This window comes from Gossypium hirsutum, chromosome D02 (genome assembly GCF_007990345.1).
Source record: "Gossypium hirsutum isolate 1008001.06 chromosome D02, Gossypium_hirsutum_v2.1, whole genome shotgun sequence".
Lineage (NCBI taxonomy): Eukaryota > Viridiplantae > Streptophyta > Magnoliopsida > Malvales > Malvaceae > Gossypium > Gossypium hirsutum.
Genome location: NC_053438.1, coordinates 188,493 through 211,055, shown reverse-complemented (window position 1 = coordinate 211,055; position 22,563 = coordinate 188,493). Strand labels below are relative to the sequence as shown.

At 31.7% G+C, this 22,563-nt stretch overlaps 4 protein-coding genes across 7 annotated transcripts; 2 read left to right on the top strand and 2 right to left on the bottom strand.

Moving 5' to 3' along the window:
• Positions 1-1,445: 1,445 nt before the first annotated feature.
• LOC107903813 (ubiquitin-conjugating enzyme E2 28) lies at positions 1,446-4,081 on the bottom strand. Its single transcript, XM_016829986.2, has 5 exons — positions 3,551-4,081; positions 3,324-3,454; positions 2,435-2,562; positions 2,250-2,354; positions 1,446-1,842 (listed from the first exon to the last, which is right to left on the bottom strand). Exons 2-5 carry the CDS (start codon positions 3,391-3,393, stop codon positions 1,699-1,701), a joined length of 447 nt encoding a protein of 148 aa, XP_016685475.1. The 5' UTR covers positions 3,394-3,454; positions 3,551-4,081; the 3' UTR covers positions 1,446-1,698.
• Positions 4,082-4,854: 773 nt separating this feature from the next.
• Positions 4,855-8,489, bottom strand: LOC107903831 (sialidase). Its single transcript, XM_016830006.2, has 5 exons — positions 8,050-8,489; positions 7,753-7,849; positions 7,017-7,146; positions 5,866-6,807; positions 4,855-5,383 (listed from the first exon to the last, which is right to left on the bottom strand). The coding sequence occupies exons 1-5, from the start codon at positions 8,249-8,251 to the stop codon at positions 4,982-4,984; spliced, it is 1,773 nt and encodes a 590-aa protein (XP_016685495.1). The 5' UTR covers positions 8,252-8,489; the 3' UTR covers positions 4,855-4,981.
• A 7,583-nt stretch (positions 8,490-16,072) lies between these two features.
• Positions 16,073-19,701, top strand: LOC107903841 (acid phosphatase 1). Of its 4 annotated transcripts, none has more exons than XM_016830020.2 (4): positions 16,073-16,142; positions 17,697-18,088; positions 18,317-18,529; positions 19,430-19,701. In XM_016830020.2, the coding sequence occupies exons 2-4, from the start codon at positions 17,718-17,720 to the stop codon at positions 19,605-19,607; spliced, it is 762 nt and encodes a 253-aa protein (XP_016685509.1). In that variant the 5' UTR covers positions 16,073-16,142; positions 17,697-17,717; the 3' UTR covers positions 19,608-19,701. The 4 variants fall into 4 exon arrangements, with proteins under 4 accessions (XP_016685509.1, XP_040943838.1, XP_040943837.1 ...); XM_041087904.1 differs by lacking the exon at positions 16,073-16,142 and adding an exon at positions 16,232-16,340; XM_041087903.1 differs by lacking the exon at positions 16,073-16,142 and adding an exon at positions 17,312-17,437.
• A 1,336-nt stretch (positions 19,702-21,037) lies between these two features.
• LOC107903874 (V-type proton ATPase subunit E-like) lies at positions 21,038-22,543 on the top strand. Its single transcript, XM_016830054.2, has 4 exons — positions 21,038-21,594; positions 21,677-22,036; positions 22,134-22,233; positions 22,321-22,543. The coding sequence occupies exons 1-4, from the start codon at positions 21,392-21,394 to the stop codon at positions 22,354-22,356; spliced, it is 699 nt and encodes a 232-aa protein (XP_016685543.1). The 5' UTR covers positions 21,038-21,391; the 3' UTR covers positions 22,357-22,543.
• Positions 22,544-22,563: the final 20 nt, after the last annotated feature.

Genomic DNA, 22,563 nt, shown 5'->3' with positions numbered 1-22,563 from the left:
TTAATGCTTGGTATTGACCTTTGTGGAAGGTAAGTTGGGGTTCTTTTTATAAGAAATGTGCCTTTGATGCCATTTCATGAAAGCTATATGAAAATGGACGACTATATGCAGTGCAGTACAGGATTTTTGGTTTTGATGTTAAAAGCTTTGCTTTATGGACATCTCCCTTTATTATTACTATTATTATGGCTATGGCAAATGACAATTGGGGATAGAACCCCTCACCTCATGCCTCATGGTTGGCACAGAACCAGTATTCCAACAATTATCAAAAACTGTTATAAACAACTAGAATAATTATTTCATACACTTGTCACCATTTTATTATAGAGTAATTATCTGATGCATAATTTGATGTGTTTTTAGATTTTACAAACACGATTAAAAATGTGACAAGTTTTCTGTTTATATATGTGTAATATAATTTTTGAAGAAGTATTAAATTGATATTAAAATTGAGAAGTTATACATGATTTATAAATCATGAAAGATCAAATTCTATTTTTACCTTTTTAAGTTATAAATATATGGATATTTTATTTGTTGAGTTTTAACTTTTAAGCTATAAATAACTTATGGAACTTATTATTTTGATGTTAAGTTAAGAAAACTTTGAGTATAATTACTGCTAAAGCTGGTAGTATCCCTCAATCCCACATTCAATCTAGTGATGATAACAATGTTGTGCAAGTTGAAAAAGCAAGTATTGTATAGTAAAATTATCATATGGAGAATTTTATATAAGGAGTGATATTACATTTTGCTTTTTTTATTTAAAAAATAGATAAATTAATTGTTATATGTTAGATTAAATAACAATATGGTTAAAAACTGACGTAGTTGACAAATAACCAGATAGTGGCACATGCATGTGTGCCTAATCCTGACATACAAGGACTAATTTTAAAAACAGAAAGTTAAAAGATAGTGTCTTGTAGAACAAGAGATAGGTACTGACATACCACAAGTGTCTTATGTTGACATGCAAAGATGACCTCAATGTTGAAAGAGACCTCGCAAGAACATACTGCATAGCCATGATCGACAACAAACCGGTTCCCCTTTGTCTCCACCATTGGCATATATATGCTACAATTTGAACTTGAACGTAAGAAAAGTGTGATAAAATGTAATATATGATCCTGGCCATACTGAAAATTTTGACAAAACCATTTTCAAATTGGTGGTGGTCATGGTTACGTCCTACCTATGAGCCATGAGGTGAGGGGTTCTATCCTCAATTGTCATTTGCCATAGCCATAATTAAAAAAAAAAAAGTGAGAGAGATGTCCATAAAGCAAAGTTTTTATGATCAAAACCAAAGAGCCTGTACAGCACTGCATATTGTCCAATTCCACATAGCATTCATGAAATCGCAACAAAGCCATAAAGAACCCCAACTTACCTTGCACAAAGTTCAATACCCAGTATTAAGTTGAGCGAAAGAACCAAAGACTTTTTTGTTACATTGAACGAAACAAAGGGTTTCACAGCGACTTCGAGAACGAAACAAGGGTTTCACACAAGTTATAAAGCGCGGAATAAATAAAAAGAATGTCCATATCTTCCCATATCCAAAGCACAATGACAAATTCCTTTAAGAAAAAACACCCCCTCCCTTCCCCAAAAGAAAACATAAAATGGTTCGACACAGTTGGCAACATAAGAAAGCTGATACATATTACACACCAACAACTGTCATCCCATGGCATACTTCTGGGTCCAGCTACGAGCAGTGGCTTCATACTTTGCCCGATCAGTCTTATACATGTGAGCAATCTCCGGAACAAGAGGGTCATCAGGGTTTGGATCGGTCAGCAACGAGCAGATTGAGAGCAGAACCTGGTTTTGCACTTGTGTTAGTTTTTCCATATTGTTTGCCTATTTTCAGACAAGCTCTATTAATTTTGAATAGAATTACTTAAAGATCCCAATAAGCCGCAGCATAAGTCAATGCATGGAAGGGTTTGTAATAATAACATAGTGGTTCATCATCGAATGTGGCTTACGTTGGTGCATATTCCCATCTTAATGTTCTGATATCAATCATCATTGATATACATAAACATAAATTGAACTCGGGAAGTAACCATAGTGATTACTTAAATTTTGTACATGCATAAGTCTAACCTATAACCAATTGACACTCATTTTTCGAGTCATGTATGAAGCCATAGCCAGCCAAAATAGAGATTCCGGACATATATTGTACTATAATTACCATCATATTAGCAAGAGTAAAGACAAACCTTGGAAATGGTTAGTGCAGGGCTCCATTGTTCTTTGAGGATATCAAGACAAATGCTTCCATTGCTGTTGATGTTGGGATGGAAGACCTTGGTCCTAAACGCGACCTAAATCCATGAAAAGAGTATGCATCACTCGAACAAACCTTTCACACAGGGATTAAAACATTGCAGGTGAAATATATTACCTTAGGAGGCTTGAAAGGATAATCTGGAGGGAAATGGATAGTAACTAAAAACAGACCTCCAGCATAAGGGCTATCTGAGGGTCCCATGATTGTTGCTTGCCAATGAAACATGTCTTCAGCTACTGGACCTATTATAGACAATGCAAGCATCCAAAAGGTAACATTCATTGATAATCATAATAATAAGAAATGGCAATGAATCATATAATCCACAACCACCCCAAGTAGATGAGTGCTTAAATACCCACTTAACTATACCCAACAAGTCAACAAAAGCTTTTTATTCATTATTAATAATAGGTATAAGTACCATGGAGGCTCCTATATTAGAATTCAGATTGCATTTTGCCCCCTTTGCTAAAAAAATGAATAAATTAGTCACTGTATGTTAGATCAAAGAGCAAATAGGTCTTTTTTGTTAAAAATTTCATCCATTTGCATGGACAGAATAACTAAACAGTGACACATGCCATGTCACGGACTAATTTTTAACAACGGAAATGAATGAAAATTTCTAAAATTTACCTTTTTTTTTAGTAAATATTAGACAAAATGCAATCAAACTCTTAGTGGAGAGCCACCATGTACTTTTACCAATAATAAATAAGAACCTAAAAGCTTGCAAATCACATCCACATGAAAGTCAAGGTTTTAAAGTAAGGGACTTGAAACTTTGTTCATGGTAAAAGGTTTTCACTTTCAGCAAAAAACCCCGAGTGGATAAAGGCAAGCTAGTGTATGCAAATATATATACATATATATAGTTCTAAAAGCAAATCAAGTTTGGAACTTGGAATTAAATCGATTATATTCATAAGCTAAATTAAGCACGCAATTTGAAAAACAATGAAATTTCAGAGGATGGGATAGAGATATAATGAAACGTTACCAGCACTGCAAGAAGTGGGTGGATCTTTCTGCAAATCCTTGAGTTCTTTCAAAATCCGCTTTGAAGCCATGGCGATTGAACAGCAAAGAACACAACGCAAGGGAAGAAGAGAATTCTACCTGGACAGGAGCCTGAAGAGAGAGAAAAAGAAAAAGAAATCTCAGAAAATGAAATCAAGTTTAAAAAAAAAAAAAGGAAAGGGTTTTGAAAGAAATGAAGGAACAAACTTTGAAGCAGAGAGATGGGCTCTCGTCTTCTCCACCCGCAAATCCCTAGATTTTAGCACTTGAAGCTTCAAACTCAGAGAAAATGAAAGAGAAATTGTGAATTAGGGTTTCCAGATCTTATTATTCTTGCACACATGTCAGAGCCTGACACGGTCCTGTCCCCACTCAAAAGTCAATAATTAGGACAATCAGGATATATTATTTTATTATTTTTTATTGGATATTACCATTATTATACAAAAAACTCTGTACTTAATCTGATAATTTCAGAATTAGGATTCACTTCATAGATAAGCATCAACTCAATTAAACTTCTAGATCATAGTATAGTTTGTTAGGTCTAATTAATAGATAGGGTAATTTTCAAATATATATTTTATAATTATAATTACAAATAATATACATCCAAATTATTTATTTTAATTTCAGTTAAAAATATTACAAATGTTTTATTTTATTCTAGAGTAAGATTTGTAGAGTTTTTAAACTCTATAAGTTTAGCTAAAAATGTGACAAATGTTTTATTTGTTCATATATTATACCTTATAAAATGCATGTCATGCCATTAGTTTACTTGTATAAGATATTTTATTTTTAATTTATTTTATTATACAAATATTATATTATCATCGATTTTTGAAGTTTAAAAACTTTGTCGTGAACTCTAACATTTATTTATAAAATAATTGTCCCAAAAAATATTAGATTAGTGATTAGTATATATTTAAACAAGACACCTTTTATATAGGGTAATTTACCATTAAACTCACTAGCAAAAATGATTAAGCATCTAAATATATGGATATTTTATTTATTAGCTTTTAAGCTATAAATAACTTATGGGACTTATTAGTGAAGAAAACTTGGCTTTTATTAGTTTTCTTGAAATTATAAAATTTAGGGGCAGAGTGGGTGGGAGTTGGGATATTTAGAGATTCGGGATGGTGTGAGAAAGAATCAAATCCTTGCCTCCACTGTAAGTTGTGTTGCCGCAATGATGTCCTCCTCTGCACTCAACTCTGTCCTTCCACAACCACAACATGGGCTTGTTGGGGGGAGCATCAACATCCTCAGTCGCCATTGGCCTTGTGGTCCTCAATCAAGTCCTTGGCAATTTAGAGTGCAAGGTTTCAATTCCGCTAAAAATATAATATTTTAAAATTTTCATCATCTATTTTACTGTTTCGGGTATAGTAATTGATTTTTAACAATAAAAATAATAAAATTTTTAATAAAAACATCAGTTTGTTCTTTAATCTATAGTGCAAGACTAATTTACCTAAATTTTTTTAATAGAAGAGGTAAAATCAAATCTGACTTCTAGTATAAACACCTTACCAGATTAAATTCTTGCGAACTAAGCAAATGATTATAACAAATCACAATATTATAAACATTAAAATAGATGGCAACCAAGGACAAAAAAGAATGTTATAATAGGCCAAAAGGTTCAGGCAGAGGCTCAAATCCATCAGAGATGGATACTAAATCGGATTTATCATCAATACTATGCAACCAGTTGGTATTCTTCAAGTCTTCTTTTAGCAATATAACATCATACCGGGAACTCTCGTAGATGTCCACCTCACTTAATTTGGCAGAATATCTTCCATCATGGAAATCACTTCCACACTCTGCAGCTCTGTTAATACTATTTCTGTTCTCGGGCAAGTCTCTGTTTTTCAACCTACCAGGGCTTCCGTTGCTATTATCAGAGTCCGAAGCACTTAAGGAACGAAGAGCTTGGGTCTTAGCAGTGGCAGATCGAATGCTCTGAGGAAACAGAGTCGTGCTTGAAAGGGATCGAATGCTTGTTGTGCCATTTCTTATGTCCTGCATTGGAGATTATATATGGTGTTAAGATTATCCTGCATCATAAGTACATCAAGAACACTTTTTTTTTATTAACCTAACATGATTCAGTCTCTCACTAGCGCAGAAGCATCTATTGGAAATATCACAACCACTTCCAACTGTTAAAACATGCCATTGCAACTCAATGCTCTTATTTAGAAATCCAAGTTAAAACTCGAGACACTGACAATTTCTGCTAAAACCTCTGGATCATGGTAATGTTATCCATGGCAATAATAGACTATAAAAATATTTGAGCTGGTACTGGGGTAAACCAACATTTATTATCTACTTGAATGATGCTATTCCTACCTCTTAGCTGTAGTTGAATTGCTTAGCATATGATTAAGAAAAGGTTTTGGAACGCGTCAAATGGCTAGCATTTGCAGCAGGCAGATCTTCATGAGGAGTTAACATTTTCATTCAATTTTCATTCAATAAAAAGCAGAGGGTAGCCATACCATATGCCTAATAGCTGAATCCAGTGATTTTTTTGAGATGGTCCTCCCAAATCCCGGGCCATCTGCAGTGGTTGTTGAAGACTTTAAATGTCTCCGCATAGTTGAGTCGGAGACAGGTGCGTTCTTTCGTGACTCGTGTATGTCAGATGGATGCCCATTGGAATGAACACGAGTCCTTCCATTGGGTTCTGCGAGTCTTCCCCTTGTGACAACTGGTGATGAATGTCTTCTTGGCGTATTTACAGAGCCAGTAGTGTCTTGGTTTGCCTTCATGGTGACAGAACTGACAGGCCTAGACCTTCCAGCAGAGACTGGCCTATCAGGCAAGGTTGTTCTAAGGTTTGCTGGTGTGCCAAGAGGAAAGTCAGGGGGCACGACAGGTTGTTGTGAGGGCCGGACTCGTGGACCTGGGGAGCTTGGTCGGGATGCTGGACCTGCACTGTGGCCATTTGAAACAGTGCGCCCAGTAGAAGGTGAAGCACCAGCTTCAGAAGATAGCATTGGATTCAGACGCATGGGAGTTGATGGGCGAGAATTTGAGCGAACAGCTGTTGAGTTCAAGTTTGCATGGATTTGTGGCCTAGAAGTTGGAGTTGATGGCCTTGAACTTTGAGAGGGCCAACTCTTGTCAATATAAGATCCATTTGGAGATGAGCGGATTTTTGCAGGGGTTGAGGGCAGTGATGTTGGGCGGGGAGATGGGGCTGAAGGTCTTGCTGTAGATGGCGAGCGAGTAATAGGAGAGGATGGTCTGGTATAAGATGATCGAGTAATGGGAGAGGATGGTCTCGTATAAGATGACACAGAAGCTGAGCTTGTATTGAGAATTGAAGTTCCCCTATTCGAGGAATAGTTACTGTATGAAGAAACAGAAGACCGAGTTACTGAACTGCTTCTAGCAGGTCTTACAGAATGATTGTTCTCAGGTTGTGAAACTGAAAGCTGAAACAGAGAGATAAGAGATGAATCAGTCATTGAAAATAACACATGACTGCGGCATTGGCCAATCCTAAGGCTACCCAATAGGAATCAAATGCCAACCAAAAGAGAGAGCAACCGCATAAAATATTTATCCCTAAATAAATTGGCAAAACTTGAAGTAAAATAAAAGTTAGAGAAAACAAGTTTAAATTTAAGAAGTAAATGCATACCCTTGAAGCCTTTGTGGTTGAAACTGATCTAACTTTGGAATTGCTTCTTGGAGCTACTGACACCGTTGCAGACTGAGACTCAGATCCCTCAGATGAAGGGAAAAATGGAGTTCCAGGAGGAGTCAGAAGCCTAACAACAAAAGCAGTTATTACAAACCAGAAAGACGAGGATTTCCAAACACCGATTACAAATCCAAATTCTCAATTGAGTGACGCATCACCTAAATGTGTTCAAATGGTTATTTGACCACAAAAGCAGCTAAACTTTACATATTAAAACTTAGGGCCTAAATATTCGACCTTGAGTAAGTCAAGATTGGATGTATAACAATATTATCATACGATTAAGCTTCAGACCAACCAAAGACAACTTGGTATTTGTAAAAATGGTGACAGGCAGAGAGTCACATGGAGGTAGTTCATTTAGATGTTAGTATTCTGCATTCCATTCATCGCAGAGCAACCTCAAAGTGATATTGGTGTCTAGTACTATGTTCCATAGAGCTTTATAGATTGTGACTGTTCAATTCCTTAAAAGGGAAATGCATTTAGCTCTCACCTTTTTCTTTCAAAATCATTCTTGGGGAAATGTGTTACCTAGATGGGAGAATCTACATTCTGACTTTTCTAAGATAAGAGCTAAGAGATTCCGCAACCAAACAGATCCAAAGAGAATATGATGCAATTGATTAGCTTAAATTTTGGAAATGAAAGAGTAATGGTGGCAATGATTTACCAGTCGTAGTCATGCTTTCCTCCATCTGTAGACGAAAGTAGATCATCAATCCCACCGTTCACTTTTGCTGATCCAAGTGATAGTCTTCCCAATTTTACTGAAATTTCAAAAATCAAAATCACCAAAATCCAAACATCAAACTTAATTCAACACTTGGAAAACTACAACGTCAACTGCAATTTGCAAACAGAATTGAAATTTTTGGTTACCGTACGCTTATACCCGACAAACTGATCTAATAATAATAGTAAGTAAACGGAAAGGTTGGCAAGCAAAGAAGTTAAAAATTGTTTGTACCATCAGAGAATTCATCGGAGGAAGCGACGGAGAAGCTACGACGGTTCTTTGAGAAGAGATCTAGATTATCATCAGAACCCTTATGGAATGGTAATCCACCATTCAAACTTTGACGACGACGGTGATGATGATGTGCCGAAATGTTATTCCTGGCGGTACCGAACAGAGATTGAGATGAATCCCTCAGATTCCTATTCATCATCTTGGTTAATGATTTGGCTGTACCAGTCCTACTGAGTTACTGCTCCAAAGGCCATTACTGATTTTAAGATTAAAAAAAAAATGATACTGGCTTCTTTGTAAAGAGAAGAGGAGAGATCAACCGCCAAACAGCCAATGCAAAAGCAAAAGACGGTTAGTCCCATGTCCGAACCCGTCGGTCACTATATCTCTTTGGTTTTTTTTTGTTTTTGTTTTTGTTTTTGTTTTTCGTTTTTTTCTTTTAAAAAAAATTCTAATCAACAAATAAATTTAAGACAAACTCATCAAATGTCGGTTCAAGGGCAAATTATAATTTTAATCATTTAAATTATGAGGTTTTAGACTTTAGGTACTTAACTTTAAAAAATTACTAAATGCTCATCTCCCATTAATGATGTAACATCTATTTGATTAGACACGTTTGCTACTTTGCTTCATCTCTAGAATTTTAATTTTAGGTTAAATTGTTAGTTAGTCCTTGTACTTTTTCCAATTAATTTTTTTCCTTTTTTATTTACAAAACATGATGTTCCAATGAGGCAAATAAAATAAAATTCCAATACCCATATATATCAACCATAAGTGGAAACGATAAGCCAAAGAAAATCCCTTAATCTTCGCAATGATTTTATGCCTTGTATTAGAAAGCTAGTATTGAAACTAATGACGGAAGATACTACTAGAAAAAATCCCTAAAATATTACAGCAAAGGTGAAAAACCATATATGTTGGATTCCATTCATTACCGAAGAAGCATTATTTTCAATTAATTGAAAAATATAGGGACTAATTCTAAAATTTAACATAAAATTAAAATCTTATAAGTGAAGTTAATGTCATATTGTGTAACCATCTTAATAATTATAAAGTGTTCGTGACATAATGCATATAATTTCCTATATCCTCCCCTTAATCTATAAATAGAAATATAATACATTTCAGCGTACTCGAACTCTTGTCTTTATGTATTGATAATAATGTTTATGCTGGTCGAGTTAAGGCTCAATCAACTAATAATTTTTTTAAAATTTAGTATCAAAACATAATTTAAATCATTGAAGGTGAATCAATTTGTAGCGGATTTATTATTATAAATTTAATTTACATAAAAAAATAATGCAATAATAAAAAAAGTAGATTTATATTTGATATATTAAGAGTATATTTATATAATGTGTTTAGATTCACTATCTAATTGTGGTTGATAATACGATTACTAGTAAAAATTGTGCATATTTGTTGAGTTATTATCTCTTTAATACTTAACATATACTCTTATCATCAGCAGTCCTTGACCGAGTTCATCGTCATCTGAATTTAAATTTGCATAATTAAGATTATCAATATCTCTTTCTCAAAAAATAATAATCAATATCCCTTTTTCTATATGCTTTTCGAAGTACAGATCATCTCATTTCCACACGTGACTTTAGTTATGAAACATGCAACATGTTATAGTACGATCTAACTTTTTTTTTTTGCAATACTAAAGTGTTGTTGCTAATATGGGAAATATTTTTTCACAATAACAAATATCTTCTCAACTACATTCTGAAGCCTTAAATATCTCAAATTAAAGAGTTTGTAAACTATCTATGGTGCTTGTGTCTGATACCATTCTCTTAAATGGTATCATACCCCATAATATAATGCAAGAAAATCTTTTGTATTTGCATAATTAGCATCGACGTCGTAATATTTAGGGTTCACAATCCAAATTAATAGTTTACAACTTTAATTATAAAAACTTATATAAACTTAATTCGGAGAAATATGTATTCTGAGTTATATCCTTTTTATAACATGTAAATTAAATCAAGAATAATATAAAGCTTATAATATATAACCTTTATAAATAAAGTTTTATAAATTTTCTAGTAACTTTCGTAGCATATATTATAAATAATATAATTGTTTGCCTATAAATTTAGAAGGTTATGATAAAAAATTATAATATTTTTTTAAATAAATATATTGTTTTTATAATATATAACATGAAGACATAAATAAGTTATGTCCAAATTTATTGATCATAATTATTGATCATAAATTTTTATAAATAAATATATTATAACATTTTTATAACATGTAAATTTTTTATGATAAAATAATTTATCATAACTTTAGAAATATTTTATGATTTAAATAATATAATTTTTGTTATAACTTTATAAAATACACAAATATTTTTTATAATTTTTAAGATTTATAATATAAGATTTTTTTTTGCCATAACAATCCTAAAACTTATACATGTTGATTCTTATAATATAATTTTTATAAATTGTATAAAAATAATTTTTAAAATTGGATTCAGGTGTAATTAAGTAAGTAAATTCTTATTCTCCCCCTAAGAATGAGAAAATATAATTGGAGTGCTCCAATTACACCCAAATCATGAGACCCACCAATAACAATAATTATCCAAATGTGTCTTAATTATATAATTACAAATAACTACACCAAAATTCAATTATTAATAATTTTTCAAACATTACCTAAATAATAATTCGCATGGACATTGAAATTATAAAATTCTCGTTGAATATGTGATCATTTGTTCAACTTTTACTATACTCATTAATGATCAAATGCCTTTATTTATACTAAAAATTTTTATTAGTGGGTATAAATATATATTATTTATCATGTAATGTCTGCCTTTTTTGATACAATATTTAGAATTACTCATAGTCCCTCACCAACCCTTAAATAGAAGGATAAACTGCTTTAGTGCACACGAATCCACATTAACAACAATACCTATACCAATACCAATTGAACTAAAACTCAATTAGTTTTATGTAACGATTTGACTTTTTCAAAAAGTTTTCATGTAAGTGACGTGGAATTAAATGATGAGTAGAAAAAAGTTCTATAAAGACCTCTGTACTAGGAGTCAAATTGTATTTTGTTTTTTATTTAAAAAATAAATAAATTAATTTCTTGAGAAAAAACAAATAGAAGAATTAGTTCGTATATGCTAGGATTTTGCATATTAGTAGTTTGGCTTTCTTGTCGAAATAAATAAATAAAAATGGTTTCCTTTTATCAACCAAGGAAGTAACCAGGAAAAGAGACGAGACAGGCAGGTCCAGGTGGAGCTGCAAATGCTAATAGAAATAGCAAGGGTGAGATCTGGGTCTGCATCTGCATGTGCCATCAATTATTGGTCACAAAATTTGGATCTACAAACCAACTTAATACATCCTGGACCTGCAATATAATATATTTTCCCTATTTATGTATTTCCATAATTCTACTATTATTTAACACAACATAAGGATCTTGCTATTTATATGTGCATGCCACTCCAGCTAATTTTGGGTACAAAAGGGATACATATTAAATTTATATATAATAATTTGATACATGAAATTTTGATTTTGATCAATAATATATATTTAAAGAAATAAATACGTATATTTTTCTATATTAAATTAATATAATTATTTGTGTATGCAATATATTAATGTAAAGCGGTGCTAATACGTAAACCAAATAAGATTATCCTAGCCATATAGAACAGAAGCAAATTAAGGCATGTACAATTCATATAGAGATAAATATATTCGGCATGGCCCTAAAATGAAAAATTCAATTTTTTTTGCTTTTAAAACTTATAAAGTTTATTAGTATATGGTAAATTTGTATTTTGGTCCTTCAAAAATGATAAAAAAATGATCTAATCCTATAAAAACTATAAAGATATAAACTATTAAACGAAGAAATTGCATTTTAACTCTTATAAAATTATACAACTTAATTTCGATCCCACCAGAGAAATTTTTAACTGCAATTTCATCATATGATTTAAGGGAGTCCAAAATCCCTACCTACTCATGGGATTCGTCCCTTGAGACTGTGGATGAGCAATACATAGGTACCCAAACTTGCATAAGTTCATGACTTACAACTTACAAGCCACACAACCTCACTCGATTTCTCATTTCACCATACAACGTTTTTCACAACGTTCCACTTATATAATTCATTATAATATCTATATTCAAACTCATATAAACTTCTAGATAAAGTATCTTAAAAAAGTTCTCTTGAGAGATGATGATCATTAAGTGGGTGGTATTGGTTTTAAATTTTGTATGTTGAACAACATTTAGTATATTGGTAGAGATTAGGTGGTGATGTTTAATTTTGGGTAAGGAAATATATATTGTTCATTTTTTCAACTATAACATGGATTCTAGGGTACTATATCTCATATATATATATATAATATGTATAAACCAAACAACTCAACATTCTCCAATATCCAATTGGGATAAAAAGTGCAAGTTTCAAATGAGGAGGTGGGTTTGGTAGTTGATAATGGGACATTCACAAACCACCCCATTAAATTGTTTCTCTAAAAAGTTGAATATACCACATTGGATATATATATATATATTTAAATCATTTTGAATAAAAGTAAGTGGATTTGTTTTTAAAAAATTTAAATGATATAAATTGATGTACAACATACTACGTGTCAAGTAGTATTGATGCAAATGTTAGCACATTTTGTTCCATACCTTTAAGATAGACTATGTTCTGTTTCAAAATTTTCTTTATTCTATCAGGTTGAATGCCTATTCAGTAGTGAAGAAAGGGAATGACTATATAGTCTTTTTCTGAAATAGAGTCTTATTCAACACAGGTTGTAAGGTGGTGGGCCTGCTGAATTGGACTATAATCTATTTCTACTTGCCCAATCAGATATGGTGTAATAATTTTGTAATAAGATGTTATCTGAACCGTCTTTAGCAACAAAATTACATTGATTTATTCAAGGAAATTTCAACATAGCAAAGTTCTAGTTGAATTTCCTCTAATAGATTATCATAAACATCTTTTGACTTTATTAATAATTGAATATCACTTTGTTAAAAATTCAAATGGTGAAAATCAACAAGTGAATATGATAATTATCCCATTTATCTCTTGCTTATTATCGAACCTATGTAGCCTATAAATAGGCAATATACTCGTGAGATTTGGGATAGGAAGAAGAGGGTGCAATATTCAATTGGTATTAAAGGTAACTTTTCGAGTCGGGTTGAAATATGAGTTCATTGAGGGATAGGATAAGTTTAAAGCATTCCACAACAAAGTAAATAGGTTGTGCTTGAATCATTTATCGTATTTGAATATTAGGACAAAGCCCCGCAAACATAAATTAAATTTGCATTGCCATAACAATTTTTCATTCTTTTTGTCTCTATCTATTAGTGTCCCAATAAATGTACTCATATCACTTACCACACATCTCTATTAATTACGAATTTTTAATATATCATCATTTACTTCAAACGCAAAACTATACCTTATCAATATACCAAATATTAATTTCTTATATTATCCCATTTTAAATTGCGATCACAATTATCCAATCCAATAAAGTTGACTTTAAGCCCTCCTCACCATAATTTGCAATTGCCTTGCTTTATTACGACTACTTACTTTTTATTTTTATTTTTTATATTACTACTTATAATACGTGTTTTCCATACAATATTTATTTTATCTAATAGTCCACCAATCATCCAATCAAATCCACTCACCTCTCCATTCCCCATTTTATTGGTGAATTTATATTGTGACCCAACAAGTAAAGATTTCTACTCCACTACCTATTTATTTCACAATGTTTTGACGTAGAAAAAGTCTATATACCACTACTTTAGTGCTCAACATATTAATTCAACATGCATGTATTTTTCAGGGTGACTAATAAATCTTTTTTTTAAACAATAAATAAAAATTGGTCAAAGGGCCTAAAGCCTTAACAATATTTGTTTTTGCTTAATGGTCTCCTATTTATCCATATGTTAGATATTAGATTAGCATATGTGATTTAACTTGGAGGGACATAAATTAAATTAATCAATTCATGTTCTTATTGATTCTAAGGATTCTGTTAGAGTTTGTGTGACCTGAATCTCATTACTTATTGTAAAATAAGGGGATCTGTGGGGGCGAGAGGCCGAGGATTGTACGAAACTTTTCGCACAAGTTGAGTTTGTATAGAACTATACTTCTACTGTTTGATTTTGATTAGAATAGGGTTATTCAACCCTTAAATAGATGAAGTCAAAACTCCTTTTGTATCATTCGTTTTTCAACATTAGTGAATTTCTTCTCCTCTGCCATGTTGTTTTTTCTCAAGAGGGTTTCCACGTAGAATCTGGGTGTTCTTTTTTTTTTTTTCCTTTTTATTGTATGATCATTCTATTGCCATTATCGACATTTATTATAACAGATTCGCCATAGATTGATTCAATCTTTTTGTTCAAATCGATACATTGATTGTTTTTAAATCAAATTGATCTTATTTCAACAACATTTCCCTAAAAAGTTAAATTGAATTGTTTGATTTTTGGAGTGATAAAAATATAATTATTTCATTTAATTAAGAGAACCAAAACCCTTACTTGCCCGGACTTCGCTCCTACACGAGGAGGATATTATGTGCTTTATTTTCTTGACTTGCAAGCTCAAAAATATTGGTGCAAACTAAACTAATACTCAAATCGCATTACACATTACCCTGTAAAATATTATTACAACTCTATTTATAATTATTATAAATTCATTTTAAACGTGAATTATATTCGGGGATAAAGATGGGGTAAGAAGTGACCTTAGTCCTCAAATGATAAAATTTTACTTTGACTCTTCTAAAAGTTTATTAATCATTTTTAATCGTAGTAATTTTCTGGTTTTACCTTGACTATATCCGTTTATGTAACTATAATGATAGATTTAGTGGAGCTCATTTTTTTTGAACAATCTTATTATAGGTCTTGATTATATTTACTCTTTTTTTACACAATGCTTAGAACTACCTATAACTCATTCTCAACTCATAAATAGGGGGATAATGCGCTTCAATGCACTCGAACCCACGTTATCTTGCAGTGATAACAATATACATACCAATTGAGCTAAGACTCAGTAAGCTAAAACTCATTTTTCAAAACCTTCGAATGAAAACCAAGTATAAGATAAATTTAATAAACAAAATAAAATATATATGATTAGAATAAGAAATCAAATATTTGAAACCTTGAGAGAAATTAAATAAATATTTTGGAATTGCCGACCTTACTGTTAATGTAATTAAGTGTGTGTTATGAATGATTGTTAAAACGGATACATTGAACATGGAATGATCGGCGGCACATTGTTGAGATGGAATTTAATGTAGGATATTTACAGATATGCACTCAATGAAAAATGGAAACACCAGCAGTGGCTAACACATGCTCATACAAATGTCTGTGTTTGAGGTTAAAATTATATTAATAAATAGTTGTTGATTTTATGTTTTTTTTGACACAATATTTAGAACTATTCAAAGTTATTCTCTAATTCATAAATAGGAGGAGAATACGCTTTAACGCATTTAAACTCACAATCTTTTACATTAACAAAAATATTCATACTAATCAAGTTAAAACTCAATCAGCTAAGCTAAAGCTCATGATTTATAATTTAAAACGAATGGTTATGCATAATTAATTAAAGGCGCCAGTAGTAGTAAAAAAATAAGGCATGGATGACGCAGGTCCTCCAGAGAGGGGAGTCCACTTAGTGAAAGTGGATGGGCTCTGACTCCAACCCCACTTTTAATCTTAATTATCTTAGACGGCCCGCAATGCACACCCTGGCGCTGCCGCTGGACCTTCATTTTGTTCATCATCAAATTTCACTCTTTTATGCTCTCTGACGGCATCCCCACCCACATTTTTTTGCTACCTTTTATTTCTATTATTATATAACGCCTGTTTTTGACCCTTCTTCATCCTACCTCCTATATATAAACATACCCTCCTAAGCTTGTTTTTTCTCACTTTTTTTTCCTTCTTTGGTTTTACTTTATTATTTGTTAGGTAATATTCCAAAACCCCTTTGTTCAAATTGCCAAGGATCGCCTCTCTTTTTATACACACACGTTCTAGTTGTATTCATTCCTCCTATTTGTCAAAAAAAAAAACACCTATGTTTGTGATTCATTTTCGTTTTTATCCACTGATTCCATGTTTTTATAATTATTTTGTGTACAAGCATGACATTGGAGCTACTATTAGGTAAAAGTATTATGGAAGTTTTTGTATCAGAAGTTAAATTATATTTTGCTTCTTCTACTTAAAAAAATGAAAAAATTAATCACTATAATTTAGATCAGAGAGTAAATTAGTCTTTCTGTTAAAAATTTCATATATTTTTATTATTAAAAACTAGTCCCTACACGTCAATATGATGTACACGTGGTAAGCCACGTGTAATTATTTTATTATTCCCTCAACTATGCTAGTTTTTAATAATAGAAATAGATGAAATTTTTAACAGAAAAAATAGACTTGTTATTTGATTCAATGCACATAGATTAATTTGTCCATTTTTTAATAGAAGAGGCAAAACGTAATCTGACTTCTACTACAGTGGCCTCCATGATACTTTTACCGTTGCAATTGTTGTTTATGAATGAGTTTATGCTGTTTTATTACCATATAATGATCGTTAATCTCAAACTTAGCTAGCTATATTCAATATTATTCATAGGCTGTCTTGTATGTAATGCAAAAGCTAAGACCAAGTCTGTATTAAAGAAATGAATTATTGCCAATGAGGTTCTGTAGTAAAAGAAGACTGGTCTTAAAATTATATATATTATGTCCTTTTAAGCTTTTACTTCCTTGGCAGGCCAGCCACTTAATAAAGTTTGCTTCCTGGCCTTTGCTTTTCAAAATAATTGGGTGCATATAATTCCAATAACTCACATGACTGAATAGGTAGATATGAACATATATTTTTAGATTCAAAGTATTATGTACATTTTACGGGTTTAGCAAAGTCAGATTTTCTTTTTGGAGGGGCACGAATAGTTAAAATATAATTTTATCATTTTAATATCTTATATCGTTTTAATTTTTGAAGGATTAAATACAAAAAATTCATTTTTGGAGACCAAAGTATAATTTTATTATGTACTAATTTAAAAATTCATAAATTTTAAAGGGTTAAAAATGAGATTTCTCATTTTAAGGAAAACCGAGGTTCCTACGAGCCCATTTAGTGCCGCCCCTGATTGCATCTTCCAATAATATTATTTTCAAAACATAAATTTTCCACAAGGAAATGATATTTCCATGGCATATGTGGGTATAGAATTCCAGCCCAAAACGTACGTTAATTTCATTTCCCATCGTCTACGATGGTTGCCAACTGGTCTCATCTTGCTATTTTTTTAAAACTATATAAACAAATCAACCCCAGCCAATCCAAATCCCTCATCATCTTCATCTTGAGTGTTGTTCATGTGCTTACATTTACAGTACTTTCATAATGGTCATTATTACCCTTTTTTTTTGTCTTCTTTTTCTCCGTTCGTTTCAATTAGCAACTAAATATCATGAGGTTTTCTGGGTATTTGTTTATTGTAGGAACTGCGTGCGATTTCAGCAATGGCGAAGCGAGTGAATGAGATTATCATATTTGTGTTCGTAGCGTTATTCTCAAAAGCAATTGGGGCGAAACCATACTGGAGAACTAGATGGCCAATTGATAGGGTGTCCACTGAGTGCTTGACTTGGCAACTAGCTGTGGAGGCTAACAATGTCCGTGGATGGCGCATCGTCCCGGCTCATTGCCTCAGCCACATCGAAGCTTACATGACCGGCGGCCAATATGAGCAGGATGTTGACTATATTGTGGAGCAAATAGAGAGTTACGTTAGTGAACTTGTTGTAGGTGAAGATGGCATGGATGCTTGGATCCTTGATATTGACGACACTTGCCTCTCAAATGTCATTTATTACAAGAAAAAGAAATACGGGTATTCAATCTTTTATTCTAAGTTATTCTGTTACATACATTAATTTTTAACTGTAGAAATAGATAAAATTTCAATAAAAAAGATCGGTTAGCTCTTTGATGTAACTTACAGGGATTAATTTGCTCATTTTTTAAATAAAAGGGGCAAAAATATAATCTAACTTTTAGTACAAGGTCCTCTATGGTACTTTTACCTATTTGAGAGCTATATATGTATATGTATGTATAGGTGCGAGCCTTATGATCCAATGGCATTCAAGGCATGGGCAATGAAGGGAGAGTGTCCAGCAATACCAGGTGTACTTGGATTATTTTCGAAGCTGGTTAAGAATGGATTCAAGGTGTTCTTAATCACTGGAAGAGACGAAGAGACCTTAGCACCATCCACCATTGCTAATTTGCATGATCAAGGTTTCATTGGCTATGAAAGGTTGACTTTTAGGTAAGATTTCAATTGAATACGTTTCATCTTTTATATATATATGATCTAATTATTGTTTTGTTCCCTCTATTATGTTCAAATTTAAATTTTAATCCTTTATTTTAATCTTATTAACATCTTCAAATTGATAATATCATTAGTTGCTGTAATTAAAATGATGATGTGAATTTTTTTATTATCGAATGCTTAAAGTTGATTAAGAAAAATCACATCATCACTTTATAAGGGCAGCAAGTAATTAGTGTTATCAATTTCAACCTATTAATAAGAATATAAACATACAAGATCAAATTATGTCAAATTCAAATAAATAGCATACTAGAAGGACCAAACTTTCAATTTGACACATATATATATGTGGGTATTAATTAAACACTTGACAAGTCTCAGACTAGATATGGAGAAATTTCCAGGAAGCTTAGATGACACATGACATTGACATATTTGGAGATTAGTGAATGGACTATATTAGATTTACTTAAAAAAAATGTAATACTAGACAATTTAGGTGAGAATACTTATACAATAAATTTATTAAAATTTTATATAAAATTAAATATTATTTTATTTTAAATTCCATTATACATATATATTTTAGATTTTATATAAAAAGATAAAAATGTCCTTAAAATTAAAATTTATTGCTTTGTTAAGATAAAATTGTTCCGACTTATAGCCTACATAGTTCACACCCTGAGTTTGCATGTGATGTATTTGTGTCATTTCATGAGCTTGTACAATGTGAAATCGTACTATCATGCAAGTGAATCCACACTTAGAAAACACGTGTTAATCCTAGAGTAGGGTACGTATTGGCATGCACAGGGATATACTTACCACATCACTCCATAAACAGCAACTGTAATGGGATTTAATTTGATGTTTGTAAATGAAAAACAGGAGTCCAGCATACAAAGGGAAAAGTGCAGTGGTGTACAAGTCAGAAATTCGGAAGCAAATAATGGAAGAAGGGTATAGAATATGGGGAAATGTTGGGGACCAATGGACTGATTTGCAAGGGGATTGTTTGGGCAATCGAACTTTCAAACTCCCTAATCCTATGTATTGTGTTCCTTAAATCAAACTCCTATGTCTACATTTGGTACCACTAATAATAATGCAGATGAAATAGAAAATGTGAAAAAAAAAAACACTCCAATTATATTAAATAATGAAGTTTTTTTTAATGTTTAATTGGTATAATAATAAATTTAATCCTTAATATTTACATATTTTTCAATTTGATTTTATTATTTTTTGAGCTAAATTTGGTTCTCAGCATTTTAAAAATAGCTGATTTGCTTTCTTTAAATGGACATACGGACTAAAACATTAATTTTTTTAATGATGTTAGTGTTACAACCCGTGTTATAGTCTACGCGTACTTCATACTGACATGAAACTATTTATTTTATATATCACATCAATAAAAAAATTAAAAATGATTAGATATTTAATTTTTTTTAAATAGCATGAAGTATACGTGGATTGTCATGAATACTATCATGTTTAAAATTTTAACATTTAAGTCGGGATTTCTGTTAAAAATAATAATTCGATTATTTTTGAAAAGTTGATGGTCAAATTTAACATTTTTAAAAGAGATTGAGAGATAAATTTAAATAAATAAAAATAAAGATAAAGATAAAAATATAAATATAAATTTTATCTATTTTATTTTTTATTTTTATTTTTGCACCATAAGTCAAGCATCAAGCAATAATGGGTTTGTTTGATTGTTGATCGGTTTGACAGAAAATCATAATCCTTGGCCACTATTAATGGAGCTTTCATTAAAACCAAACTAAATTATCCACATGTTGTAATCCATACATTATTTTGAAAAAACACTCATAAAGTTGTCCAAAGCAAAATTGGAACTTTTTGATTTGGTCAACTTAAGGGATTAACATTGAAGAAAATTTGACAACACCTTTAATGGCATTACCAACAACAAAAGAAAATGCCTACTAAATTAATTGTGAAAAGAAAATATGGTTTAATTTAAGGATAATTATTAAAATTTTACATTAATTTTGATTTAATGTATAAATTTTGATATGTGTGGTTTTATATATGGAATTTTTAATCCAACTAATTTATGTTACATATGTCTTCGATATATTGAAGTATTTTTCGATCGGCATCTCCAAATCTGATCTGTTCATCGTTACTCAACCGACGATCACTCAACGAAGGCAAAAGCTAAACTCGTAATTGATTTTAAAAATTTTAACATCCAAATGATTCTATTTCGACATAAATTCTTCAACCTAAACAAATAGAAACAAAAAACAATTATGAAATTAACTTTAAATTAATAATCGAATCAAATTCATTAAAATATATATATTAATAATTTCATTATAGATTTTGATTATATCCGTTTTTTTAACATAATGCCTAAAATTATCTATAATTCTTACTCAACTCATAAATATAAAAAAATACATTTCAATATACTCAAATTCACGTTCTCTTAAATTAACAATAATATTTATGTCAATTGTGTTGGAACTGCTAAACTGCAATTATCCTACGTTTCCCATTTTGTTGCGCTCCACTCTGATTTTTTTTTAATAGTAAAAGTACTAATTTAATTATATCTCTACAACACAGCCATCTCTTAGCTATATTCACTATCATTCAAAATTTGGAACGATTCAAGGCAGGAAATTTCGGCTTAGGAGGGGGGAAAGAAGCAGTTTTGTTAATTTCCCAAAGTACAAATTTTACAAAAACAATTACATATGTATATATAGAAGATGAACACTATATTTGAAATTTGATTGATTTGTCGATAAAATAAAAATCCTTGGCAATTTAATCAATTTGTTCGTTTGCTAAGAAAAGAGAAGAAAAATGAACGACGGGGATGTATCGAAGCAAATCCAGCAGATGGTGAGATTCATCCGCCAAGAAGCTGAGGAGAAAGCCAATGAGATTTCAGTATCTGCTGAAGAAGAATTCAACATTGAAAAGCTGCAAATCGTAGAAGCTGAAAGGAGAAAGATTAAACAAGAGTACGAGCGCAAGGCAAAGCAGGTGGAAATACGCAAGAAAATGTGAGTGAATGAGTGTACTTGATTAAAGTTTTTGTGCACATGAGATGTATGATGAAACGTGGAAATGAATTGATACGTGCAGTGAGTACTCAATGCAGCTGAACGCGTCGAGGATAAAAGTGCTGCAAGGGCAGGAAGAGTTGGTGAACTCCATAAAAGAAAGCGCGAGGAAAGAGCTGCAGCGTTTGGGCACTGACAAAAGGGGGTATAAAAACCTGGTGAAGGCATTGGTGGTGCAGAGTCTGGTTCGGCTGAGGGAACCGTCGGTGTTGTTGAGGTGCCGAGAGGTGGATCGTAAGCTGGTGGAAACTATTATCGATGAAGCTAAACGAGAGTACGCAGAGAAATTCAATGTACCTCCACCTAAGATTGTTATCGACAGTGTTTATCTCCCACCACCACCGCCCGCTAACGGAGATGAGTTTGCCCATCAACCTTACTGGTATCTGCTAAATCATATGTTGATTGAAGTATGTATATATATAATTTGCATTGCCTTGGCTTATCTTTATGGTACGTGTTGTGTTGAACAATGATAGCTCGGGCGGAGTTGTGTTGGCTTCGGAAGACGGGAAGATTGTTTTGGAAAATACTTTAGATGCACGCCTAGAAGTTGCTTTCAAGCAGAAATTACCTGAGGTATATATATATAATTACTTACTTTTAAACGAGAGATATATTTACAGTATATTAATTAGATTTTTTTTCATTTATGTATCCTTGCAGATCCGAAGGCGATTGGTGGGACAATTGGGTGCATGACCAATTTTCCATACTTTATATATAATAAAAAATAAATTATATGGTAAGAAATGTTTGCCTGGTCAATCACCTTTTAATTTCTGCCTTTATGGCTTTGAAAATATAAATTATTAATATATGATGTTTAATTTTATAAATCAGTCCTATTAAAAATAAATAAATTTGAAATATGTTGGTTCTCAGTAAACTTTAGCTGCTTCTATAATA